The 21,430-nt window shown below is 31.8% G+C and overlaps 6 protein-coding genes across 6 annotated transcripts; 1 reads left to right on the forward strand and 5 right to left on the reverse strand.

Annotated features, from left to right (window-relative positions):
* Positions 1-3,455: 3,455 nt before the first annotated feature.
* On the reverse strand, positions 3,456-4,263 carry LOC109598061 (cuticle protein 16.5-like). The gene is made up of 2 exons (XM_049968687.1): positions 4,212-4,263; positions 3,456-4,151 (listed from the first exon to the last, which is right to left on the reverse strand). Exons 1-2 carry the CDS (start codon positions 4,221-4,223, stop codon positions 3,552-3,554), a joined length of 612 nt encoding a protein of 203 aa, XP_049824644.1. The 5' UTR covers positions 4,224-4,263; the 3' UTR covers positions 3,456-3,551.
* Positions 4,264-6,608: 2,345 nt separating this feature from the next.
* LOC109598064 (cuticle protein 16.5-like) lies at positions 6,609-7,530 on the reverse strand. Its single transcript, XM_020013871.2, has 2 exons — positions 7,406-7,530; positions 6,609-7,346 (listed from the first exon to the last, which is right to left on the reverse strand). Exons 1-2 carry the CDS (start codon positions 7,415-7,417, stop codon positions 6,678-6,680), a joined length of 681 nt encoding a protein of 226 aa, XP_019869430.2. The 5' UTR covers positions 7,418-7,530; the 3' UTR covers positions 6,609-6,677.
* A 3,799-nt stretch (positions 7,531-11,329) lies between these two features.
* Positions 11,330-11,938, reverse strand: LOC126266549 (cuticle protein 16.5-like). Its single transcript, XM_049970752.1, has 2 exons — positions 11,903-11,938; positions 11,330-11,844 (listed from the first exon to the last, which is right to left on the reverse strand). Exons 1-2 carry the CDS (start codon positions 11,912-11,914, stop codon positions 11,389-11,391), a joined length of 468 nt encoding a protein of 155 aa, XP_049826709.1. The 5' UTR covers positions 11,915-11,938; the 3' UTR covers positions 11,330-11,388.
* A 2,171-nt stretch (positions 11,939-14,109) lies between these two features.
* Positions 14,110-14,864, reverse strand: LOC109598062 (cuticle protein 16.5-like). Its single transcript, XM_020013870.2, has 2 exons — positions 14,809-14,864; positions 14,110-14,751 (listed from the first exon to the last, which is right to left on the reverse strand). Exons 1-2 carry the CDS (start codon positions 14,818-14,820, stop codon positions 14,275-14,277), a joined length of 489 nt encoding a protein of 162 aa, XP_019869429.1. The 5' UTR covers positions 14,821-14,864; the 3' UTR covers positions 14,110-14,274.
* A 953-nt stretch (positions 14,865-15,817) lies between these two features.
* Positions 15,818-16,510, reverse strand: LOC109598023 (cuticle protein 16.5-like). The gene is made up of 2 exons (XM_049970574.1): positions 16,453-16,510; positions 15,818-16,364 (listed from the first exon to the last, which is right to left on the reverse strand). Exons 1-2 carry the CDS (start codon positions 16,462-16,464, stop codon positions 15,888-15,890), a joined length of 489 nt encoding a protein of 162 aa, XP_049826531.1. The 5' UTR covers positions 16,465-16,510; the 3' UTR covers positions 15,818-15,887.
* A 681-nt stretch (positions 16,511-17,191) lies between these two features.
* On the forward strand, positions 17,192-17,851 carry LOC109598051 (cuticle protein 16.5-like). Its single transcript, XM_020013861.2, has 2 exons — positions 17,192-17,234; positions 17,293-17,851. The coding sequence occupies exons 1-2, from the start codon at positions 17,223-17,225 to the stop codon at positions 17,791-17,793; spliced, it is 513 nt and encodes a 170-aa protein (XP_019869420.1). The 5' UTR covers positions 17,192-17,222; the 3' UTR covers positions 17,794-17,851.
* The last annotated feature ends 3,579 nt before the right edge of the window (positions 17,852-21,430 follow it).

The raw sequence follows: 21,430 nt of genomic DNA on the forward strand, positions 1-21,430 counted from the left end.
TCCATATTAATTCGTCATCTTATATACGAATTAAAGAAAAATTATAGGGCAAATTAAAATGTGGATTTTTCATGATCATGGACAACAAACCAGCTTTCGTAAGTTTTAATTAGTATGCCGAAGAACTTAAAAGTCAATTAAAAATTACTTAATGGTGTTATATAAATAATCTTGTTTAAACTGTTATAGTTTTGAAAAAACTTTTATTAGATGTTGACAAAAATATATTTTTATCCAACAAATAAAATAAAAAAATGTTAAATGACAACACCAGTATATCGCTTCATTTTACTGCGGAATCATGACTTAGAAATACAAGGAAAGGGGGGAACAATTTTATATAACTTTAACATTAATATTATATATGAATGTTAAATTTTATATTTATATATGCACATAATTTCAAAAGTTACTCATTACCTAAAATCTTCTTCATTATTAAATTATGAAACATACGTACTTTATTTACAAGTTAATTCTACAAAGAAATTTATTTATTTAGAAGATTTTAACGGGTTACCGATGATAATTCGATTAAATAGATGTTAAATCGGTAAAACCAAAGTCTGAAAGACTTAACGAATATGATAACAATTGATTCGACAAGCAGTAAGTAAAAATCTAAAAGAAATTCGATGCTGATACTAGAAAAATTCTGGTAAAATCTAGCGAAATAAATTAATTCCAGAGTTTCTAGGAAGGGTGTGAAGTGGGTGATGACTTAAGACCCTTAAGAAACAGAATGTCTCCAACAACGATCCTACTTCAACCAATCAGATGAACTAAACAAATGTTCCTTTTCTCAACATTGTTGCCAAACTAATTTAAGAGTTTTTTATATAAGAAACCCTAATCTAAATATGTAATAATACTAGTACTTGGTCTAAAAAACCATATTGCAATTCAAAATAAAATACAATACATTATTTCAATACAATTACAATTCTGATATTGTTTGCATAAGGAAAAACCATTACACTTACAAATAATTTCAGTAATGCAAAAATCAATTCATTAACTACAGAGTTACTTACAATGCTCAATATTTCACGTAGGGGTAATTTATTATATCTTTTAATTAATTAAGTTAATTTAAGAATATTTTATTAAATAGTTCTACATAAAAACATGTAGAAATTCAGCCATTTAAATTACGAACGACAACACCTTGGCACTTGATGAGGGTTCGAAAGAAACCACGTATGTTAAAAATCAAGTAACATATAGATTAAAATAAGTATATTTTAAAATAAATTTTGTGCGATTTTATGACTATTTTACGATTAACATATGCAAGATTAGTTTTAAGAAAACCTATAAAAAATCTGAAAAAATTCGTGAGAACCAAAACAAAGTGGTCGTCTAAAAATTCTCCCACGAAGCCATTAAATAAGGGTTTTCTAGCTCTGTTACAAGATGTTTTCCTTGTAAAATAACAAATGCAGTTATTTTAAAGTAAAAAAATAAAAATCAAAATTTTATACAATGTATAACCATTCGATACCCTGTATTTCTACATCGGGTTACTATACAAGACTATGATGATGTTAACAAGGCGATCAGTTGCATCCTGGGGGGATTATCCCATTTTCCTTTTGTAGCAACCACTAGCTCCTGGAGGGTTCTGGGAGAATTTCTTCGAGAGTGAGTAGCTCTTGAGAGCATGTCCCTGGCATATTCAAATGAATTCATATCAGGCGAGGAATTCCCTCTTCTTCTTAGTAATCATCGACCCGCTTGAGTTCTATGGGAAGGGGTATTATCGTCCATAAATACAAAATTTTCACCACCTGTTCCTCGCAATGGTATCACATAAGTTTCCAAAACCTCTATCTGAAGTACCTTTGACTTGTCATAGTCTCGTCAATGTGTCACTCAGTAGGACCACCTACCATAATGCCTGCTCAAAATATAGCACTGCCACCAGCAAAAGGAAGTCTTAGATGACCATGACATAATTGTGCAGTTCTTGTTGTTTCGAGCCAAACACGAATTCGGCGGCTATCGCTGAATCGAGTCTTATCTGAAAAAAGTACATATTTTTTTAGCAAATTCTGTTAAAGAATGAGATTTTTTTTGTTTCTTTTTAAATATCTTTAATCATAATTATTTAAAAATTTCTTAGTGAAAATCATTTTAGACATTATAAATTATATTAGATATTTATAAACAAATAATTTTAAACTTCTTAAGTTTATAAATTTTAGAATACAATATAATATAATTATTATCAGGTTAATTATGTGTAAGTAATATAAAATAGTTGTACCAGCATAGGTATAGTAATTAATCGGAAAAAATATATTATAGCAATAAATAATAAAATTTACAGTAATATTACAACTATAACATGATTGATTGATATTGGGGAACCTACTTTCAATGCTGGGACGGCATAGGTGGAGGAAGCTGGGACCGAGTAAGACATTGCTGGGGTAGCTCCTCTAAAGGCTGGAGAATAAAAAACAGCTGGAGTAGTACCATAAACACAAAAATAAAGGTTAAATGATATATAAAGTAATATTGATGATGGTGTGGATATACCGCTTCATATTTTTTACTATCAATGATTAAACATTTTTCACTTATTTTCATCCATTTTATTATTTCAATCTTAAGAAATGTTTCACATTCTTTATATATTATTTAAAAAAATTGATTAATTGATTTCATTTTAGTCCTTGAACTGGTCAGATATTATAAAACCTTTTAGTAAATTCTAATAAGTAATATCCATAATTAGTTAAAAAATGGGAACTTTTCAAGTTCCTTTGAAACATAACATCATAATTATATAAAAAATTCTTAAGTCCTTAATGAAAATTATTTTACTCTATCAATTATATCAGATATTTATAAACAAATAATAAATTAATTATACACTAACCTATTTTAAACCTTGTAAGTTTATAATACACTCTAATATGATTATAATCCAGGATAATTATGTGTAAGTAATTTTTATTATACGGTGTTGCCCTTTTCAACGGGAGACATCTTCATTAAATTTGAATTTTTCTTCCAATTTTTTTTGCCCAAAACCAAAACCTATAAGGCAATTTTTCGCCATGAAAAATTGAAGAAATCATAGTAACAAATTTATTACAGCAAATTTATTTGTGGTAGAATTAATTATAATCATGTGTGGAAATTACTCCAGAACAACTGAGAAAGATAACCACGATCCTATGAGAAAAATTTGAATATTAAATGTATCAATTTTTTATGGAATTTGGTGTATATTCATCTCAGGCGATCTTAACACAATAGTGCAACATAGTTAGATTTTCTATAAAAAAATTGCTAGTATAATTTCTTCAATTTTCTTGACTAATATTTACTCCGTAAGTTTTCGTTTTAGGCCACAAAACATGAGATTTTTTCTATAAGTACATATTTTCATATTTTATAATTTAAAAAATGCAAATTTTGGGGCGCTTTCAAATAGGCCACATTGTATACATTTAATGAAATTAAATAACTTAATCGTAAAAAATTTATTATCATAATAAATAATAATATTTACAATAACATTTCAACTAGTACAGGATTTACCATCCGTAGTTGGCAGCGTATCCGAGGGAAGCTACTGGAGAGGCTACTTTCAGTGCTGGGGCAGCGTAGGTGGAGAGAGCTGGAGCAGCAGCATAGGTAGAGACAGCTGGTGCTGAGTAAGACAAAGCTGGGGCAGCTACTTTCAGAGCTGGGGCAGCAGCATAAGTGGAAATGGCTGGGGCGGAATACGAGACAGCTGGGGCAGCATAAGACAAAACCGGGGGAGCGGCGTAGGAGGAGATGGCTGGAGCCGAGTAAGAGAGAGCTGGAACCGCACCGTAGCTGGAGATAGCTGGGGCTGGGTGGACGGAAGAGGTGGCTACGGAAGAAATTTTGGTCACAGCTGGAGCAGCAGCGTATGTGGAGATGGCTGGGGCGGCGGCGTAGGTAGAAATAGCTGGACCGGAGTAAGAGATAGCTGGGGCGGCTACTTTAACGGCTGGGGCAGCGTATGTGGAGATGGCTGGGGCAGCGTACGAGAGAGCTGGTGCAGCGGTGTAGTCAGAGATGATTGAACCAGTTGAGTAAGTGGAGAGAGTTGGAGCACCCAAAAAACCAGCTTTGGCGTAAGCCAATGTTGCACACAAAACAATAATCTGTTAAATGAATAAATAATAATTAATAAAATAATAAAACTAAGTATTTAAATCTTTTACCTTAGCTACCATAGTGTTGTTGGTTGTTGGTGGTTTTTATGAATGATAGATTCATATTAATTCGTCGTCTTATATACGAATTATATGGATTTTTCAAGATCATGAACAAGAAACCAGCTTTCGTAAGTATTAATTAATATACCGAAGAACTTAAAAGTGAATTAAAAATGACTTAATAATGTCAACCTTGTTTAAACTGTTACAGTTGTAAATACTTTTTTTAGATGTTGACAAAAGTATATTTCTATCCAACAAATAAAATAAAAAATGTTAAATGACAACACCAGTATATCGCTTCATTTTACTGCGGAATCATGACTTAGAAATACAAGGAAAGGGGGGAACAATTATGACATAAAAATTCAGGGAAAGAGGAGCAATTTTATATAACTTTAACATTCATATTATATATGAATTTTAAATTTTATTTTATATATGCACATAATTTTAAAAATTAATCATCACCTAAAATCTTCTTTATTATTAAATTATGGAACATACTTTATTTATTCTACTTCTCTTCTCTTTATTTATTCTACAAGGAAATTTAGTAATTTAGAAGATGTTTTTCTTGTAAAAAAATTACAAATCAAAATTTTATATTTTATTGAAAACAATGTATAACAGTGTATTTCTACGTCGGGTTACTATACAAGACTATATTCGCGCTCTGATGATGTTAACAAGGCGATCAATTGCATCCTGGGGGGATTATCCCATTCTTCTTTTGCAGCAACCACTAACTCCTGGAGGGTTCGGGGAAGCTTTCTTCGAGAGTGAATAGCTCTTGAAAGCATGTCCCTGGCGTGTTTAATTGAATTCATATCAGGCGAGGAATTCTCTCTCCTTCTTAGTAGTCATCGACCCGATTAGGTTCTATGAGGATGGATATTATCGTCCATAAATACAAAATTTTCACCAACTGCTCCTCACAATAACCTCACATAAGTTTCCAAAACCTCTCTCTGATGTACCTTTGACTCGACATAGTCTCGTCAATGTGCATTAACTTTGCACGATCACCTGCCATAATGCCTGACCAAAGCAAAGCACTTCCACCAGCAAGAGGAAGTCTTAGATAACCATGACATAATTGTGCAGTTCTTGTTGTTTCGCGCCAAACACGAATTAGGCGGCTATCGCTGAATCGACTCTCATCTGAGAAAAGCACATAAGTCTAAAATTGTATCGGAAGAAGCTATTGTTGAGCCCATTAATGTCGTTAAACAACCTAACGATAGCTAACGATATTTTGATTCATGTCCGAATTCTATTTGAAGAGTTGGAACAGCAGATTTAGTGCTATTTCTTCTGAATTTGTTATAAATAGGTCCTGTTGCTTATTTGTGACCCTTGGCCTTCCAAAGTGAGAATTACTTTTGCAGAGAATTGGTCTTTAAAAATATATTTCCCCTTTATTTTCATTTATTTTCTATACCACTTTTAAAAAATGTTTCACATTCTTGTCTTATTTATATAATTCCTTCGTTTGAAAACGTTTTCCATTAAAAATTTTGAAAATAATATAATTAATAAGCATCATTAATTTTCGTAATATAATATATTTAATATGAATGTTCTCTCCCTTTCTGATATTAGATGTTTTATTTTTATGGCTTAATTTTAATATATAATATAAATAATTAGATAAAATGTTAAAAAAAATGGGAACTTCTTAAGTTCTTAAATCCTTAATGAAAATTATATTAGTCTATAAACTATATTAGATATTTATAAACAAATAATAAATTAATTATGCACTAACCTATTTTAAACCTCGTAAGTTTATAAAATTTTATAATACAGTCTAATATAATTATAATTGAGGATAATTATGTATAAGTAATTTTTAATATATGGTGTTGCCCTTTTTAAAGCAAGACATCCTCATTAAATTTGAATTTTTTGTCCAAAACCAAAACCTATAAAGTAATTTTTAGCCACGAAAAATTGAAAATTGAAAGAAATCGTAGTAACAAATTTATTGTAGCAAATCTATTTGTGGTAAAATTAATCATCATTATGTGTGGAAATTACTCCCGAACAACTGAGAAAGATAACCACGATCCTACGAGAAAAATATTACATAATAAATGCATAAAATTGAACGATGGAAAAGTAAATAAAATATTAAAAGTATCCATTTTTTATGGGATTTGGTATATATCTATTTCAGGTGATCTTAAAACAATAGTGATAGATTTTCTATAAAAAAATTGCTAGTATAATTTCTTCAATTTTCATGACATTTACCTCTTAGGTTTTCGTTTTAGACCACAAAACATGAGATTTTGTATATGAGTACATATTTTCGTGCTTTATAATTGAAAAAATGTCAAAATCGGACAAAAATTGCAAATTTTGGGGAGTTGTATATCTTTAATGAAATCAAATAACTTAATCGTAAAAAATTTATTATCATAATAAATAATAATATTTACAATAACATTACAACTAGCACAGGATTTACCATCCGTAGTTGGCAGCGTATCCGAGGGAAGCTACTGGAGAGGCTACTTTCAGTGCTGGGGCAGCGTAGGTGGAGAGAGCTGGGGCAGCAGCATAGGTAGAGATAGCTGGTGCGGAGTAAGACAAAGCTGGGGCAGCTACTTTCAGAGCTGGGGCAGCGGCGTAAGTGGAGATGGCTGGAGCGGAGTAAGAGAGAGCTGGGGCAGCAGCGTAGCTAGAGATAGCTGGGGCAGCGTAAGACAAAGCTGGAGCAGCTACTTTAAGAGCTGGGGCAGCGGCGTAAGTGGAGATGGCTGGAGCGGAGTAAGAGAGAGCTGGGGCCGCAGCGTAGGTGGAGATAGCTGGGGCGGCAATTCTCAACGCTGGGGCTGGGTGGACGGAAGAGGTGGCTACGGAAGAAATTTTGGTCACAGCTGGAGCAGCAGCGTATGTGGAGATGGCTGGGGCGGCAGCGTAGGTAGAAATAGCTGGAGCGGAGTAAGAAATAGCTGGGGCGGCTACTTTAACGGCTGGGGCAGCGTAGGTGGAGATAGCTGGGGCAGCGTACGAGAGAGCTGGAGCGGCAGAGTAAGCAGATATGACGGGACCAGCGGAATAGGTAGAGAGAGCTGGGGCGCTCAAAAGACCAGCATTGGCGTAAGCCAAAGCGGCACAGAAAACGATGATCTGTAAAAAAGCATTTATAATTAATAAAAAAGAAACTCTATCGACTGAGTGTTTTTTACCTTAGCTGCCATTGTGTTGTTGGTTGTTGGTAGTTTTTGTGAGTGATAAACCTACCTAAAATTTCTGGTCTTATATACGATTCAAATCAATTTTCGGGGGAGCTTTGAATGTTCCACATTCAGTTTTCAAGATCACGCCGCACAAACCTGTTTTAATAAGTATCTTTGCCCAAGAACTAATAATAAATTTTAAATCACTAACTGAACTTTACGTATATGTATCGCGTTTACTAGAGCACCTTATGATTCATAACAAATATAATTCGATGAAATAAATAAACGTAAATTAGACGGTCTACCTTGAAATCGGTTTTTCTCAATTTGACTATTATAGTCATAGGTATTAAATTAAGCAGATTAATATTTAAATTATTTTTTTTTACATCCCGTATTGAGTAAGGTTAGTAAACAAATATGTAACAACCTTAAGATTTAATAAATATTAAATCACTTTGTTCTAATTTTGTAATATAAAAATACGATTCAAATGTAATCTAATTTAAGAAATATCCTTGTTTTATGATTTGATTGAGTAAAATACAATAGTATTTATTTTTTTCAACAATTTATCCTTCAAATTGTTTCAAATATTTATTAGTGAAATAACGCATAGTATTTCTGCAATATGAACAAATTTTATTGATTTATTATAATCTAAAATTATTAATAACCCTATTTAATAATTTTAATTAGTTAATTTTAAAAAATATATGAAGTTTTTTAATGTACATTCCAGTTTAAAATTAATTTATTAATAAATTTAAATTTTTGGTAACTGAATATTAAAAAATATGTAAATCACAATATGATTTATCTTATACTCTTTTAGAATTATTGACACGTATTACAGTATTTTTTAAACCAGGAAACAGAATTGCTGACACAATAAAGCCATGAAAATAATAAAAAACTTGTTTAAATATATGTTATATAAATTAAGCACACGCCTAATTAATTTAAGAAATCTAAAAATCATAGTTCAATCATACAAGTATACAAATTTAACTTTCCGAATCTAATTAGTTGTTAAACTCTAAATTTGTCTAATTAATCAATTGCAGATAATTTGTGTAATTTCTCTAATTATGTTATACAAAAGTCACAATAATGTTCAAATAGCCATTTAATTATCAACAACATAAAATGAAAATAAAATAATTCGTTAATTTTATTTCACCGGATATTTGTTAATTTTTTAATTATATTTCAAAGAATTTTTTAATGAGGTTATCAATTTCCCCACGGAAACATTCATTGTCAAATTCTCGTAATTAATTCACTTTCAGAATTCAAAAAATTCTGGATTTTATTATGCTTTATTTAATTGTGACACATTCTTATATATATGCTAAAAAATGTTAAACCAGAGGAGAAATTTTTATTGTTGTTTCATTGTAATATGAGTTGAACTGAAACATTCTTGACATTTTGTATATTTTTATTAGTACGTTTAACCTTTTTTAAAGTTTTATAAAGTGTTAATTTTCATTGAGATCTAGGAAATCCTATTCGTCCGATTTACAAGATTAATATATTCTATTACCTAATATTTATTCCACTATTAATAAAGTTAAGTATTAATTGTTCACGTTTTATGCAAATTAAATGGAAATATGGACGTTGATCTTAATTGACATCAGATGCAGCTTAAGTGTCGTAACTGAAATATAGATCAATTTTGATAAAGGAGCTAAAAGTCAACAAACAATTGGTGCAAGAACGTGGGCATAAATTACGTTTTATGGCGAATACCTTCAAACTGCTCCAAATTACGAAACCGACAACTTAAAAACAACCGGTCGTAGTGATCGTGACATCCGAGATATGTTACAATACGAAAATGTCATGTTCCTTTCGAACTTTCGTTCCTTAACCAAAAAATGATTGGAAACAATAATTATCATTTTGCATGGGAACATGGCAACGTGTAGTTAATTAACGTTACATCAATTTATTTATCACATACCAAATTAATTTTATGCATGAAATGATTTGGAAGGTGTGGCGTTTGTACGTTCACCTGATCCCTGAATGCGAGAATTTGGCGAAAAAAGTTGGATACATTACTTGTTGCAATGCAATTGCAATCTTTTTTGGCAGGTAATGAAGACATTATTTTATGAATTTAGAACAAATTTTTTATAGCGGTAACGAGTTAAGTAATGTGTAACAATTATTGATTTTGACGCTAGACTACAAAAAACCTCTAAAAATCACAGCAGTTTGTGTAATCATTTTTTATTCAGTAATTTTTAAGATACTAAAATATGTATTTAAAAATGCAATAATAACTATAAAAATTATGTTGGGATTGCGATTATTATTTTGTTACTACGTTATGAACATAATAGTTTTACATCTAAGCCATCTAAAAATATTTGAAGAATCTATCTTGGCTTTGCATGGCCGTAAAATAACAAAATCCAGACAATTAAGGAAAAAATGGACACCTACACAAAAATATCAGCAGTTATTTAATTCTATACTTTGAAAGTTGTAGATTTGGGAGCTTTTTGAAAACAGGTAAGCCTGAAATGAGTTTAACGCTAATATCTATCTAATTTATATAGAAACTGAGATGGCCAAAATATCAAAGGGAACAATTTCGAACAGATTTTATGGATGGAATAAATTATTTTTTATCTCAGCGTGATACAGCCCTTAGTTTTGTTTTGACAGCTGATTTTCGGTTACTTGTTTGGCGTGATGAATTTCGTTCTCTCATAAAACCTTATTTTTTGAGATACAAAACGGTGAAGGAAATAAAAGAAAGGTTGGATAAATATTATGGGGCCAATGCTCCTTCAGATTACACCGTGAAATATTGGTTTCGAGAGTTTCATGGTGGACGAAAACTCCACTGTCGATGAAGTCCGTAGCGGCAGGCCCTCCGATGGGAGCAACAGCGAGTATTATTGGAGCGATTGAAGTCCGAAATCGCTGCTAAACGGGCTCACATGAAGCGAAAAAAAATTTTGTTTTTGCAAGACAATGCGCCGGCACACAAGATCATTGATTTAAAGCTCCAATTGCTTCCTCATCCACCTTATTCGTCAGATTTAGCTCCATCGGACTATTATCTCTTCCCAAACCTCAACCTGGAAAATTAATTTTTGTATTTTCGAACAGGATCAAAAATCGCTGGAATAAGTGTATCGATCTGAAAGTACGCCCTCGAAGGCAACTATATTGAATAATAAAATCAAATTCTATCAAAAAAAAGAACTTTTCAACCCAACTGTTACATACCGATTAGAAAGATTTGGATCCTTCTGTCTGAAGCAACTTCTTTTAAAGCAAGTCCGATGTGTGTTGAGATAACTGAGGCAGATATTTGTTTGGTGTAGAAATAAGAGGTGGACACTAGAGCGGCGAAGAGATAGAGAAGCAAAGAGGAATAAGAAATAGCGATTGGAGAGTTAGCTTCTACTGGGGCGGTGTAGGAGAGTGCTGGAACAAAGGCGTAAGTAGACATTGTGGCGGCAAAAACGGCGCAGAATATTATGAACTGTAATTAAACAAATAATTATTTATACATCTGGTCAAAAGTATATTTTATTCAAAGTAACGGATTTTGGTGAACCCACCGTTGACCTTTAAAGACTTAAATTATTACATAAAATATCAAAAATTATAATGCATAAATATTGTATCATGTATCAACTCACATTGCTAGTAAATATTTAAATAATAGATAATTATATACTTTTTTATAATTATATATCACTGAGGTAATATTAAAATATTATTACAAATACACACTAAATATTTTATTTCAAGACATAGAAAATTATAAATGTTTTTATTATATTTAAAAAAACAATTTCGTATTTATTCATATGAAATTAATATTAATAGTTGTTTTAATTAAAAAACATTATTAATAAATGTATAAATTGAAATAATAAAACACGAGTATTTTTATAATTGTTTATATTTAATCACATAAATTAATTATTTACAATAACAGTTCGTTTCTCCTTTTACCAAACTTTGGCAACTGGAGCAGAATAAGAAAGAGCTGGAGAAGCAGTGTAGGTTGAATAAGCTGGAGCGGCGGCATAAGTAGAAATGGCTGGGGCAGCGTAGGCAGAAATAGCTGGAGCAGCAGCGTAAGAGGAGATGGCTGGAACAGCATAGGTGGAGATTGCTGGGGCAGCGTAAGTGGAAATTGCTGGAGCAGCGGCGTAGGTGGAGATGGCTGGGGACGCAGAAATTTGTTTGGTGTAGGAGTAAGAGGTGGCGACTGGGGCCTTAGCAACTACCGGGGCGGAGTAGGCGAGAGCTGGGGCGGCAGCAACGGCTGGAGCGGCGTAAGAGAGTGTGGAGACTGCTGGAGCGGCGTAGGAGAGAGCTGGAGCAGCAGCGTAAGTCGAGACGGCTGGAGCGCCCAAAAGACCAGCGTTAGCGGCGGCCAAAGCGGCACAGAATACTACGAACTACAAAAACAATATACAATACAAATGTTGTGGTTTTTATAACTTTATTTTTTTTTACCTTGAATGCCATTGTTGTTGATTTGTTTGTCGGTGGTTGGTTAATGATTATTAGAGTTGTAGATTCTCTTTTATACATATGATCAAAAGGACGTTTTATTAAAAGTGGGGGATTTTGGTAAACTGACCACTCACCTTTAATTGCTCCAATTCTAGAACTTTCGCAATAGCATAAAATATTGGTAGATTTTTAAGTAAAAAGTATATACACACTTTCTATTAATTATTTAATTATTTATCATATCAACACAATAAAATCTTTTAATATTACTTACATATACATACGCTTATATATACATGAACATTGTGAAATTTTAAAGCGATTTAAATCTTTACATTAGTTCTTAAAATAATATTTTTTTCATATAATGTTAAAGATTATACTAAAACTAAATTAATAATTATACGATTTTTGCACAAATACTGCTTAATGCAATAACTCTCCATATTTAGAAGATACAATAATATTCAAACATTTTTATTAAAATATTTACTTACATTCTATAAATATTTTTATTTTATTTTATTTACAAAAATTACTAAATGAAAAATTTAATAATAATTAAATATAAAGGATTTTGTCTCTATAAAATATTATTATAATCAAGAATGCAATTTTATCATTATAAATGAAATATAAATAGAAAAAACAGTTAAAAATTAGTAACTCATTAATTTACAAACATTGACATTTGTTGTTTATTATTATAATTTTTTTTTATTTGCTTAAAAACTAAATGGTTAAAAAAGTATATTTTGTATAAATTATAAAATGTATATTTATTAAAAAGTGAGTGACACAATTATAGACCTGTGGAGCAGGGGTGTAGGTATGCCGTGGCCAAAGCGGTGCAGAATATAACGAATTGTAATTATTATTAAGCTAATAACGGTCTTATTATTTACCTTGAATAACATTGTTGGTGGTTAGTTAATGATAATGATTGCCTTTTATACATCTCATCAAAAGGATATTTTATCAACAGTGAGAAATTTTGGTAAACTAATCATTCACGTTTAAAGACTCTAAAATTTTCCTAATATAAAACAACCTTTTATTCTAATTAGATCGTTAAAATATCATCATATAACAAATTATCAGGTAATTTAAAAAAAATGCATGTAAATGTTATTAATTATTATATAGTTGAACACATATCCAATCTTTTAATATTATGTATACGATCATACAATTAATATCATATTAAAATTTTCCTGTTCAACCATTTAATTATTTAAAGAAGTTCTTATTATCAAATGTTTACATAAAATATCAAACATAATAAAACTAATTAATTTATTAATTAATATAAATGAACACAAATGTTGCTTAATGAATTAACTCATCACAGTGTTAGTAAATATTTATATAACAGAGTTAAAAATCATATACTCTTCCGAGGTACATGAGGATAATTATATACTTTATTATAATTATATGTCACTAAGTAGGTAGATAATATTAAAATTGTTTTTTTTTAATTTTTATATACCATATACACCATAAATATTTTATTTATAAAAAAATAAAAACAATATATGTTCTAAAATATAAATGAATATTGCTAATAAATAGTTAAATAATAGACTTGGTAATGATATCCGCTTCCGAGTTACATAAGGATATTTATAAACGACATTATAATTATGTATAAGTGAGTAGTTAATATTAAAATAATTGTTAATAAAATAATTACAAATAATTTTTAAATAAGCGAATATTGAGAAATAAATAAATAAAATTTATTTCTACAGATCATCATTAAAAAAGCAATTTCCTCTTTATGCGTATAAAATAAATAATAATAATTGGAAAAACAATATATACTACTTTTTTTGATGTCTCTTATTTTGTATATATTATGTATTATATATTTATACATATATAGCGTGGCCCATTTGAAAGCAGGGCACCATCATAAAAACTTTTTTTTTTCAAATGTAAAGCATAAAAATATATACCACTGGATTAAATACCCCCTGAAATAGGCAAATATCAAATTTTATAAAACATAATGCATATTCATAATTCTATGGAAACATTAAAAATCATATTTTTCTTATGAATTTATTTTTTTTTTAATTAAGCGACATTCATGGCTAAAAATACCCTATGTCTGTAAGTAATTATATTCATACTTTACAATTGAAAAAAAAAAGTTTGTCAAAATCGGATATAAAATACAAATTTTATGAGTCTGTCTCGCTCTCAAACGGGCCACACTGTATATAAATAGAATAGTTTATTAAATCATTAAAATAACTATATTAATAAATGTATTCGTAAATTAATGAAGTAACAAAATACGAATATTTTTATGATTGTTTTTATTTAATCTCATAAATTAATTATTTACATAATCAGTTCACTTTTCACCAAACCTTGGCAACTGGAGCAGAATAAGAGAGAGCTGGAGCAGCGGCATAGGTGGAGTATGCGGGAGCGGCAGCGTAAGTAGAGATGGCTGGGGCAGCTACTTTTAAAGCTGGGGCAGCGTAGGCTGAAATAGCTGGAGCAGCAGCGTAAGAGGAGATGGCTGGAGCAGCATAAGTGGAGATTGCTGGGACAGCGTAAGTGGAAATTGCTGGAGCAGCGGCGTAGGTGGAGATAGCAGGGGAGGCGGAGATTTGTTTGGTGTAGGAGTAAGAGGTGGCGACTGGAGCCTTAGCAACTACCGGGGCGGAGTAGGCGAGAGCCGGGGCGGCAGCAACGGCTGGAGCGGCATAAGAGAGTGTGGAGATGGCTGGGGAAGCGTAGGAGAGAGCTGAAGCAGCAGCATAGGTCGAGATGGCTGGAGCGCCCAAAAGGCCAGCGTTGGCGGCGGCCAAAGTAGCACAGAATACTACGAACTACAAAAACAATTTGTAATATAAATGTTGCGATTTTCGTAGATTTACTTTTTTTACCTTGAATGCCATTGTTGATGATTTGTTTGTCAGTGGTTGGGTGGCTTGTTAATGATGATAATTAGAGCTGCAGTTTACCTTTTATACATATGATCAAAAGGATGTTTTATTAAAAGTGGGGATTTTGGTACTGACCATTCACCTTTAAATGCTCCAATTTAAGAACTTTCGTAATACCAAACCATTTATTTCAATTGAATTGTTTAGAAATTATCACATAAAAAGTTGCCAGATTTGTAAATAAAAACTATGTGGTATATATACTTGCTATTAAAAATCGAATTATTATTATAAAATTGCAATTAAATATTTTAATATTGTGAAATTCTAAAATTTTTCTGCTTAAATTAGTTCTTACAACAACAATTGTTTCTTGAAATGCTAAGAATTGGATTGAAACAAATTTAATTTATTAAGTAATATGACATTGAACAAACGTTGCTTAATTTAATAACTCTTCATATCGCTAGTTAATATATATAACAACATATTTAGATTATATATTTTTTAATATATTGTTACATAAAATATCAACATTTATATTAAATTTAGTAATAATTTATTTATTAACAATATAATGGGGCATAAATATTGCTTAATGAATTAACTCTTCACATTGATAGTAAATATTTAAATAAAAGGGATAGAAATCGTATCCTATTCCGAGATCGATAAGGATAATTATAAACTTTATTATAATATATATCATTGAGTAGATAATATTAAAGTAATGTTTAATAAAATAATAACTGATACGCAACAAAGATTTTATTTAGAAAGTAATAAAAACAGTAGATGTTTTTATTACATTTTTTAAAAATACATGAATATTAAAAAATAAATAAATTTACTTCTACAGATTATCATCAATAAAGCAATTTCGTCTTTATTCGTATAAAATTGATATTAATAGTTAAAAAACAATATCGACTACTTTTATTTGATGCGTCTTATTTTATAAATATTAATATATGTTAATAAATGTATTCGTAAGTGATTGAAGCAATAAAACACGAGTATTTTTATGATTGTTTTTATTTAATCTCATAAATTAATTATTTACATAATCAGTTCATTTTTCACCAAACCTTGGCAACTGGAGCAGAATAAGAGAGAGCTGGAGCAGCGGCATAGGTGGAGTATGCGGGAGCGGCAGCGTAAGTAGAGATGGCTGGGGCAGCTACTTTTAAAGCTGGGGCAGCATAGGCTGAAATAGCTGGAGCAGCAGCGTAAGATGAGATAGCTGGAGCAGCATAAGTGGAGATTGCTGGGGCAGCGTAAGTGGAAATTGCTGGAGCAGCGGCGTAGGTGGAGATGGCTGGGGAGGCGGAGATTTGTTTGGTGTAGGAGTAAGAGGTGGCGACTGGGGCCTTAGCAACTACCGGGGCGGAGTAGGCGAGAGCTGGGGCGGCAGCAACGGCTGGAGCGGCGTAAGAGAGTGTGGAGATGGCTGGGGAAGCGTAGGAGAGAGCTGGAGCAGCAGCGTAGGTAGAGACGGCTGGTGCGCCCAAAAGACCGGCGTTAGCGGCAGCCAAAGCGGCGCAGAATACTACAAACTAGAAAATACACAATTTAATAGCAAAACTTTTATGAACTATAATAATAATTAATAGATTATAATTGTTAAAATGTAGGGACACATACCTTGAAGACCATTTTTATTGATTGTTTTGGTGGTGTGTGGTTATGATGTTTTTGTAAGCTTGTGGGTCAACTTATATACTCTGAAAGAAGTGTCAAGTGGGGGGTTTTGGCAAGTTCAACATTCACCGCAGAAGGTTCAATTAACAACTTTTAGCAACAATATATTAAAGAAATAACTGAAATGTTTTAAGTTCTTAATGTCAACTAAATATATTTACGAATATATAAGTACTAGTATTAGTACGTATAGTATAGGATTTAATCCTATATTACAATTATTCAAATGGAACTTTATCTATAAGAAACATAAAAGATTGTTAGTATCACTTATGTTAGTTGATACATTTTTAACATATATCTATTCTAAATAACAAAATATTAGTTAAATGTAAGACAAAATCTAAAGTAATGAAAAAACTTTTTAATTCAATATTTATATAATTTTTATAATAAATAAAATAAATTATAAAAAGAGATCTGTACACTAATTCGCATTAAATTTATAAAAACTTGCATTATATGCATAATAAATCAGATATAATTTGCCTCTAAAAAATCATAGATTATATCTGAAGTTGCAACCTTATCCTTTTTAGACAGTCTAGAATGATTAATAACATCCAGTAAAATAATCCAAGTGCTTAAGCAACACCAATTAATGCAAAAATTGTATTGCCACACCCATTTTTAAACCATTGTACCTATATAAACGGTGGCGGAGGAACTCAAAATCATCATTTGTATTCCATACATCGACTAAACAACTAAAAATGGCATTCAAGGTAAATAAAATAGAGTTAAACCACTGCAAAAATTGTCATACTAAATGTTTCAATATAGTTTGTAGTATTCTGCGCCGCTTTGGCTGCCGCTAACGCTGGTCTTTTGGGCGCCCCAGCCGTCTCAACATACGCTGCTGCCCCAGCTCTCTCCTACGCCGCCCCAGCTGTATCCACCCTCTCTTACGCCGCTCCAGCCGTCGCTGCCGCCCCAGCTCTCGCCTACTCCGCCCCCGTAGTTGCTAAGGCCCCAGTCGCTACCTCTTACTCTTACACCAAACAGATCTCCGCCTCCCCGGCTGTATCTTACGCCGCCGCTCCAGCCATCTCCACCTATGCTGCTGCTCCAGCTATTTCTAGCTATGCTGCTCCAGCTATCTCCACCTATGCTGCTCCAGCTATCTCCACCTATGCTGCTCCAGCTTTGAAAGTAGCTGCCCCAGCCATCTCTACTTATGCTGCCGCTCCAGCCATCTCCACTTATGCTGCCGCTCCAGCTTACTCCACTTACGCTGCTGCTCCAGCTCTTTCCTACTCTGCTCCAGTTGCCAAAGTATGGTAAATGACTATAAATTTTGTATATACGAAAATTAAATAAACGAGTTATTTATTAATTGTAATACTTGTTTTTATATTACGAGGGTGTTCATGTTTACAATTCAGTTTTGGCAACCTTTTATGCAACACTGTACAACATTCACTTATTAAGACCCAGTTTTTGGGCAATTATAGTGCAATTAATTAGTTTTCCAAAAGTTGACGTTTTTAATGCCGACCCATATTATAATTAAATAACGACCTCAAAGAAGTACAATTGCATAAATTTCACGCACATTCACCATATCGTGCCGGATTGCCTTCAAAAATTTAACGGACGCAATATTCCTAAAATGAAAATTGGACAAAAACATTAAATCCAAATTTGACTGCGTCTATTAATCAAGTTCCGAGTAATCGCATGGTTGAGTGACTATAATTAATCCTGTGTCTTTCTTCTTACATCACACAAAAAAAAAAACTTGTTGTTTTAAATGTCAGTATTCGAAAATTTTTGATTTGTTCGCCAATAAAACTGTATCACATTATTTAATAGTGTCGATACATATCACGAACTTGACCTTTATTCAAATGGTAATATTCTCACACATATATGTATATTTAACAGTTTTTTTGTTTTAGTGCATTAGTATGGAGAAAAACATAAACAATGATGGTCGTAAAATTTCTTCTGTAAATCTCATTTAAATTATTGAAGAAAAACAGCTTAATAGTTATTCAATACTAATTGCCCCTCTTGTACCACAGTCTACCTGAGCAGCAAAATTAGCCGAACAATGATAATTAAATAATTTACAATTAAATTAAATTGATCTAACGATCGTCATTTACTTACTTTAACATCATTAAATTTGCTCGTTGGTAAGATTTTGTATCCAAATATGGCAGAAAATCGCCATTATGTCTAGTTAGGTTTAATAGTTGCGGAGTTTCAAGCGAATACATTAACTAAAAGCAAATTGAATTATGTTTTAAGTCAGCAGCGGTGCTTTTGGTATAATCCAAATGTAAAAACTGCAACAATTAAAGTTGTTTTAACAAAAAATATTTTTGTTTGCAAGTCAATAGTTGTGATTGTAAAATTCCCATGCCAAGATAATGGCATGTGTGAAATTACTGGCGCTATAATTTGGGCGGATTTCTCACAAGGAACCTGATATCATGCAAATTTGTAATTAAACGAGCAAAAAAAAAAAAATACTTGTTCGTTAGGTAGCCAGTTTTAATGGGAGATATTTGACCCATTATGGCACTAATAATACAAGCACCTGTATATTAAAGTGGGAATTTTAACTACTTCTTCTAAAAATGGATTTGTATAATCATAATTTAAGTTATAAAAACCACAGTTTTGATTTAAGCATTATACTTTAATTGCAATTTGTCACTATAAAGATTTCTTTGTATTGCTCACCTTAATTTTGAATAATGACTGGCAACACCATTGTCAGTGATATTAAAAAAAAAACGGGGAAAAATTAAAACCGCGGTCACTTCGATCGAAAAATATGATGAGGCAGTTTTTGGCGGCACGGGATCTCGCGTTAATTAAACTGGTGGTTATTTAATGGAGAGACGAAATCAGTCAAACCATTTAGTTTCTTGTTGTAAAAACATTTACGATTTTTGGATTCTCTTGATTAAAAACAACATTTAAATTATATTTTCCGGTTTCTCACGTGTAAATTGTGGTTCTTTAAAACCTTGTTATAAACACATTTAGAGGCAGCTAAAATATAGGTTGTCAAAGATTTACTGTTAGATAATTGCAGGTCATTAAAGCATTTTTCGTCCATTAAATAAATATAGGACTGTGTATTGTTAAACTGCAGATGTCCATGCACGAACAATGGAGATGCTGGAGACAACCCGATCTGAAAACGGTAATGTTACAATCTCAAATATTTAAACCCATCTCGAAAAATCTATTCATCGACGAAATTGTTTATCTTCGCTTTCTTTGCGGTCTAATTCGATATTCGAATAGAACCGGCAATTTGATGCGGTCAATTATTGATGCTAACGAATAATTGAAGAACCGAATATAATAAATTGTTGGATTTTTAATGTCCGAGTCGATTCTATCGAAGCTTAAATGTGCCCGGTTATGGAAAGCGAGACTGTAAATCAAAAACGATCGATAAACTTAACTATCTGTTTGGTGACATGAGTTAATATTATTTGTAATTATAATTATCAGAAGAAATTTAGTGTGACAATTATTGGTAATACTAGATACTTATCGTGAAATTATACATTGCGGTCGGCGACAACTAATTAAAATCCAATAACTAGTTGAAATACCAATAAGATTTCTTATCAGTATTTGCATCTAATCTATGAATGTGTTGTTTATTTTTTTAAATTGCACAGAATAGCAGAAAATCATCCGGTGTCGATTATCAGAAAACGTATAGTGCATCTAACGGTGCGAACGTCGATCGCACATTCGCATTAGTCTCTAAACCGTGACAGCAAAAACAAATTAACTGCACAGATGCCGTTTGTTTTTCACAATTAAACAACTTTGTTCCACATATTTGCCGGTAGTTACAACTGGCGTATGTCTCCAAGACGCACGACATTATTCACACACCGCAAACTGACCGGTTCCGTTTGTTCTGTCGTTTAATGCGGAACGAACGTCGATGAACGTTTAACAAATCTATTTCTCACCATTACTTTAACAATTCAAACATTTATTATATTTATGTCATTAACAAACAGGATACTCTAAAAATATATGAGTTGATTCTCGGCACGAATCTGCAGGTTTAAAGCCGAGACTTTAGATTAGGTTTGGTCAAGATAGTTTAGATTAACTTCTTTATTCTTCTTAATTTAACAAATACCTCTATTCCGAGTACACTATTAAGCCGCATCTGCGTCAGCACATTCAAAAGACTTTTATATTCTAAATTAAGGTATCATCTAAAAACTCCAAGAATTTAATTAATTTTCTTTTCAAATAGAATGCAGAAAATTCCACATACACAAATACGAGAATAAGTGTAAGTAAATAAAATATTATATTGTCTATCAACAGGTAGAACTAATTGAATACTTAAACCGTAAACAAAAATAATGATGACCCCTGTATAGAATGATGCAGTGGTCAAAGACCTAATAAAATAGCCAGGCCGAGTTCTGCAATAAACTTAGAATAGAGGTCATTAGAGAATGATATGCATAGTTTCTTCCTGAGATAAGTGACTAGCATTACCGCCGTGCCATTAAGGCACCGATGTGTAATTTAGTTTAGAAACAGTACCGAGAGATGCGCTATCATCAACCAGTCTTGTCTCTTCAGAATAAAATTGTTATGTTAATATACGACGGTCGGGAAATAATAGCTAAAGATTATCTTTATGTGTGGCAGCTGAAATTGAGGTGTAAGGGTTTATTGCCTCCGTAATATGTCGCCGCGATTAAAATATTATCTTTAAATGGTAGTTCCGTACTTTGTAATTATGTTAAATGATCAATCTTTGAGGCCGCTCAAATTTATTGGATGACTTAAGTAGTACTTTGGCCTTTTCTTTAATGGACAACTAGTCTAAATTAATGTATTAAGAGCAATATGTCTTGATCACCAAAAGTATGTACCCAAATATGGTCTAATTAAAACTATATTCTCAAGT

This window comes from Aethina tumida, chromosome 1, assembly GCF_024364675.1.
Source record: "Aethina tumida isolate Nest 87 chromosome 1, icAetTumi1.1, whole genome shotgun sequence".
Taxonomy (NCBI): Eukaryota; Metazoa; Arthropoda; class Insecta; order Coleoptera; family Nitidulidae; genus Aethina; species Aethina tumida.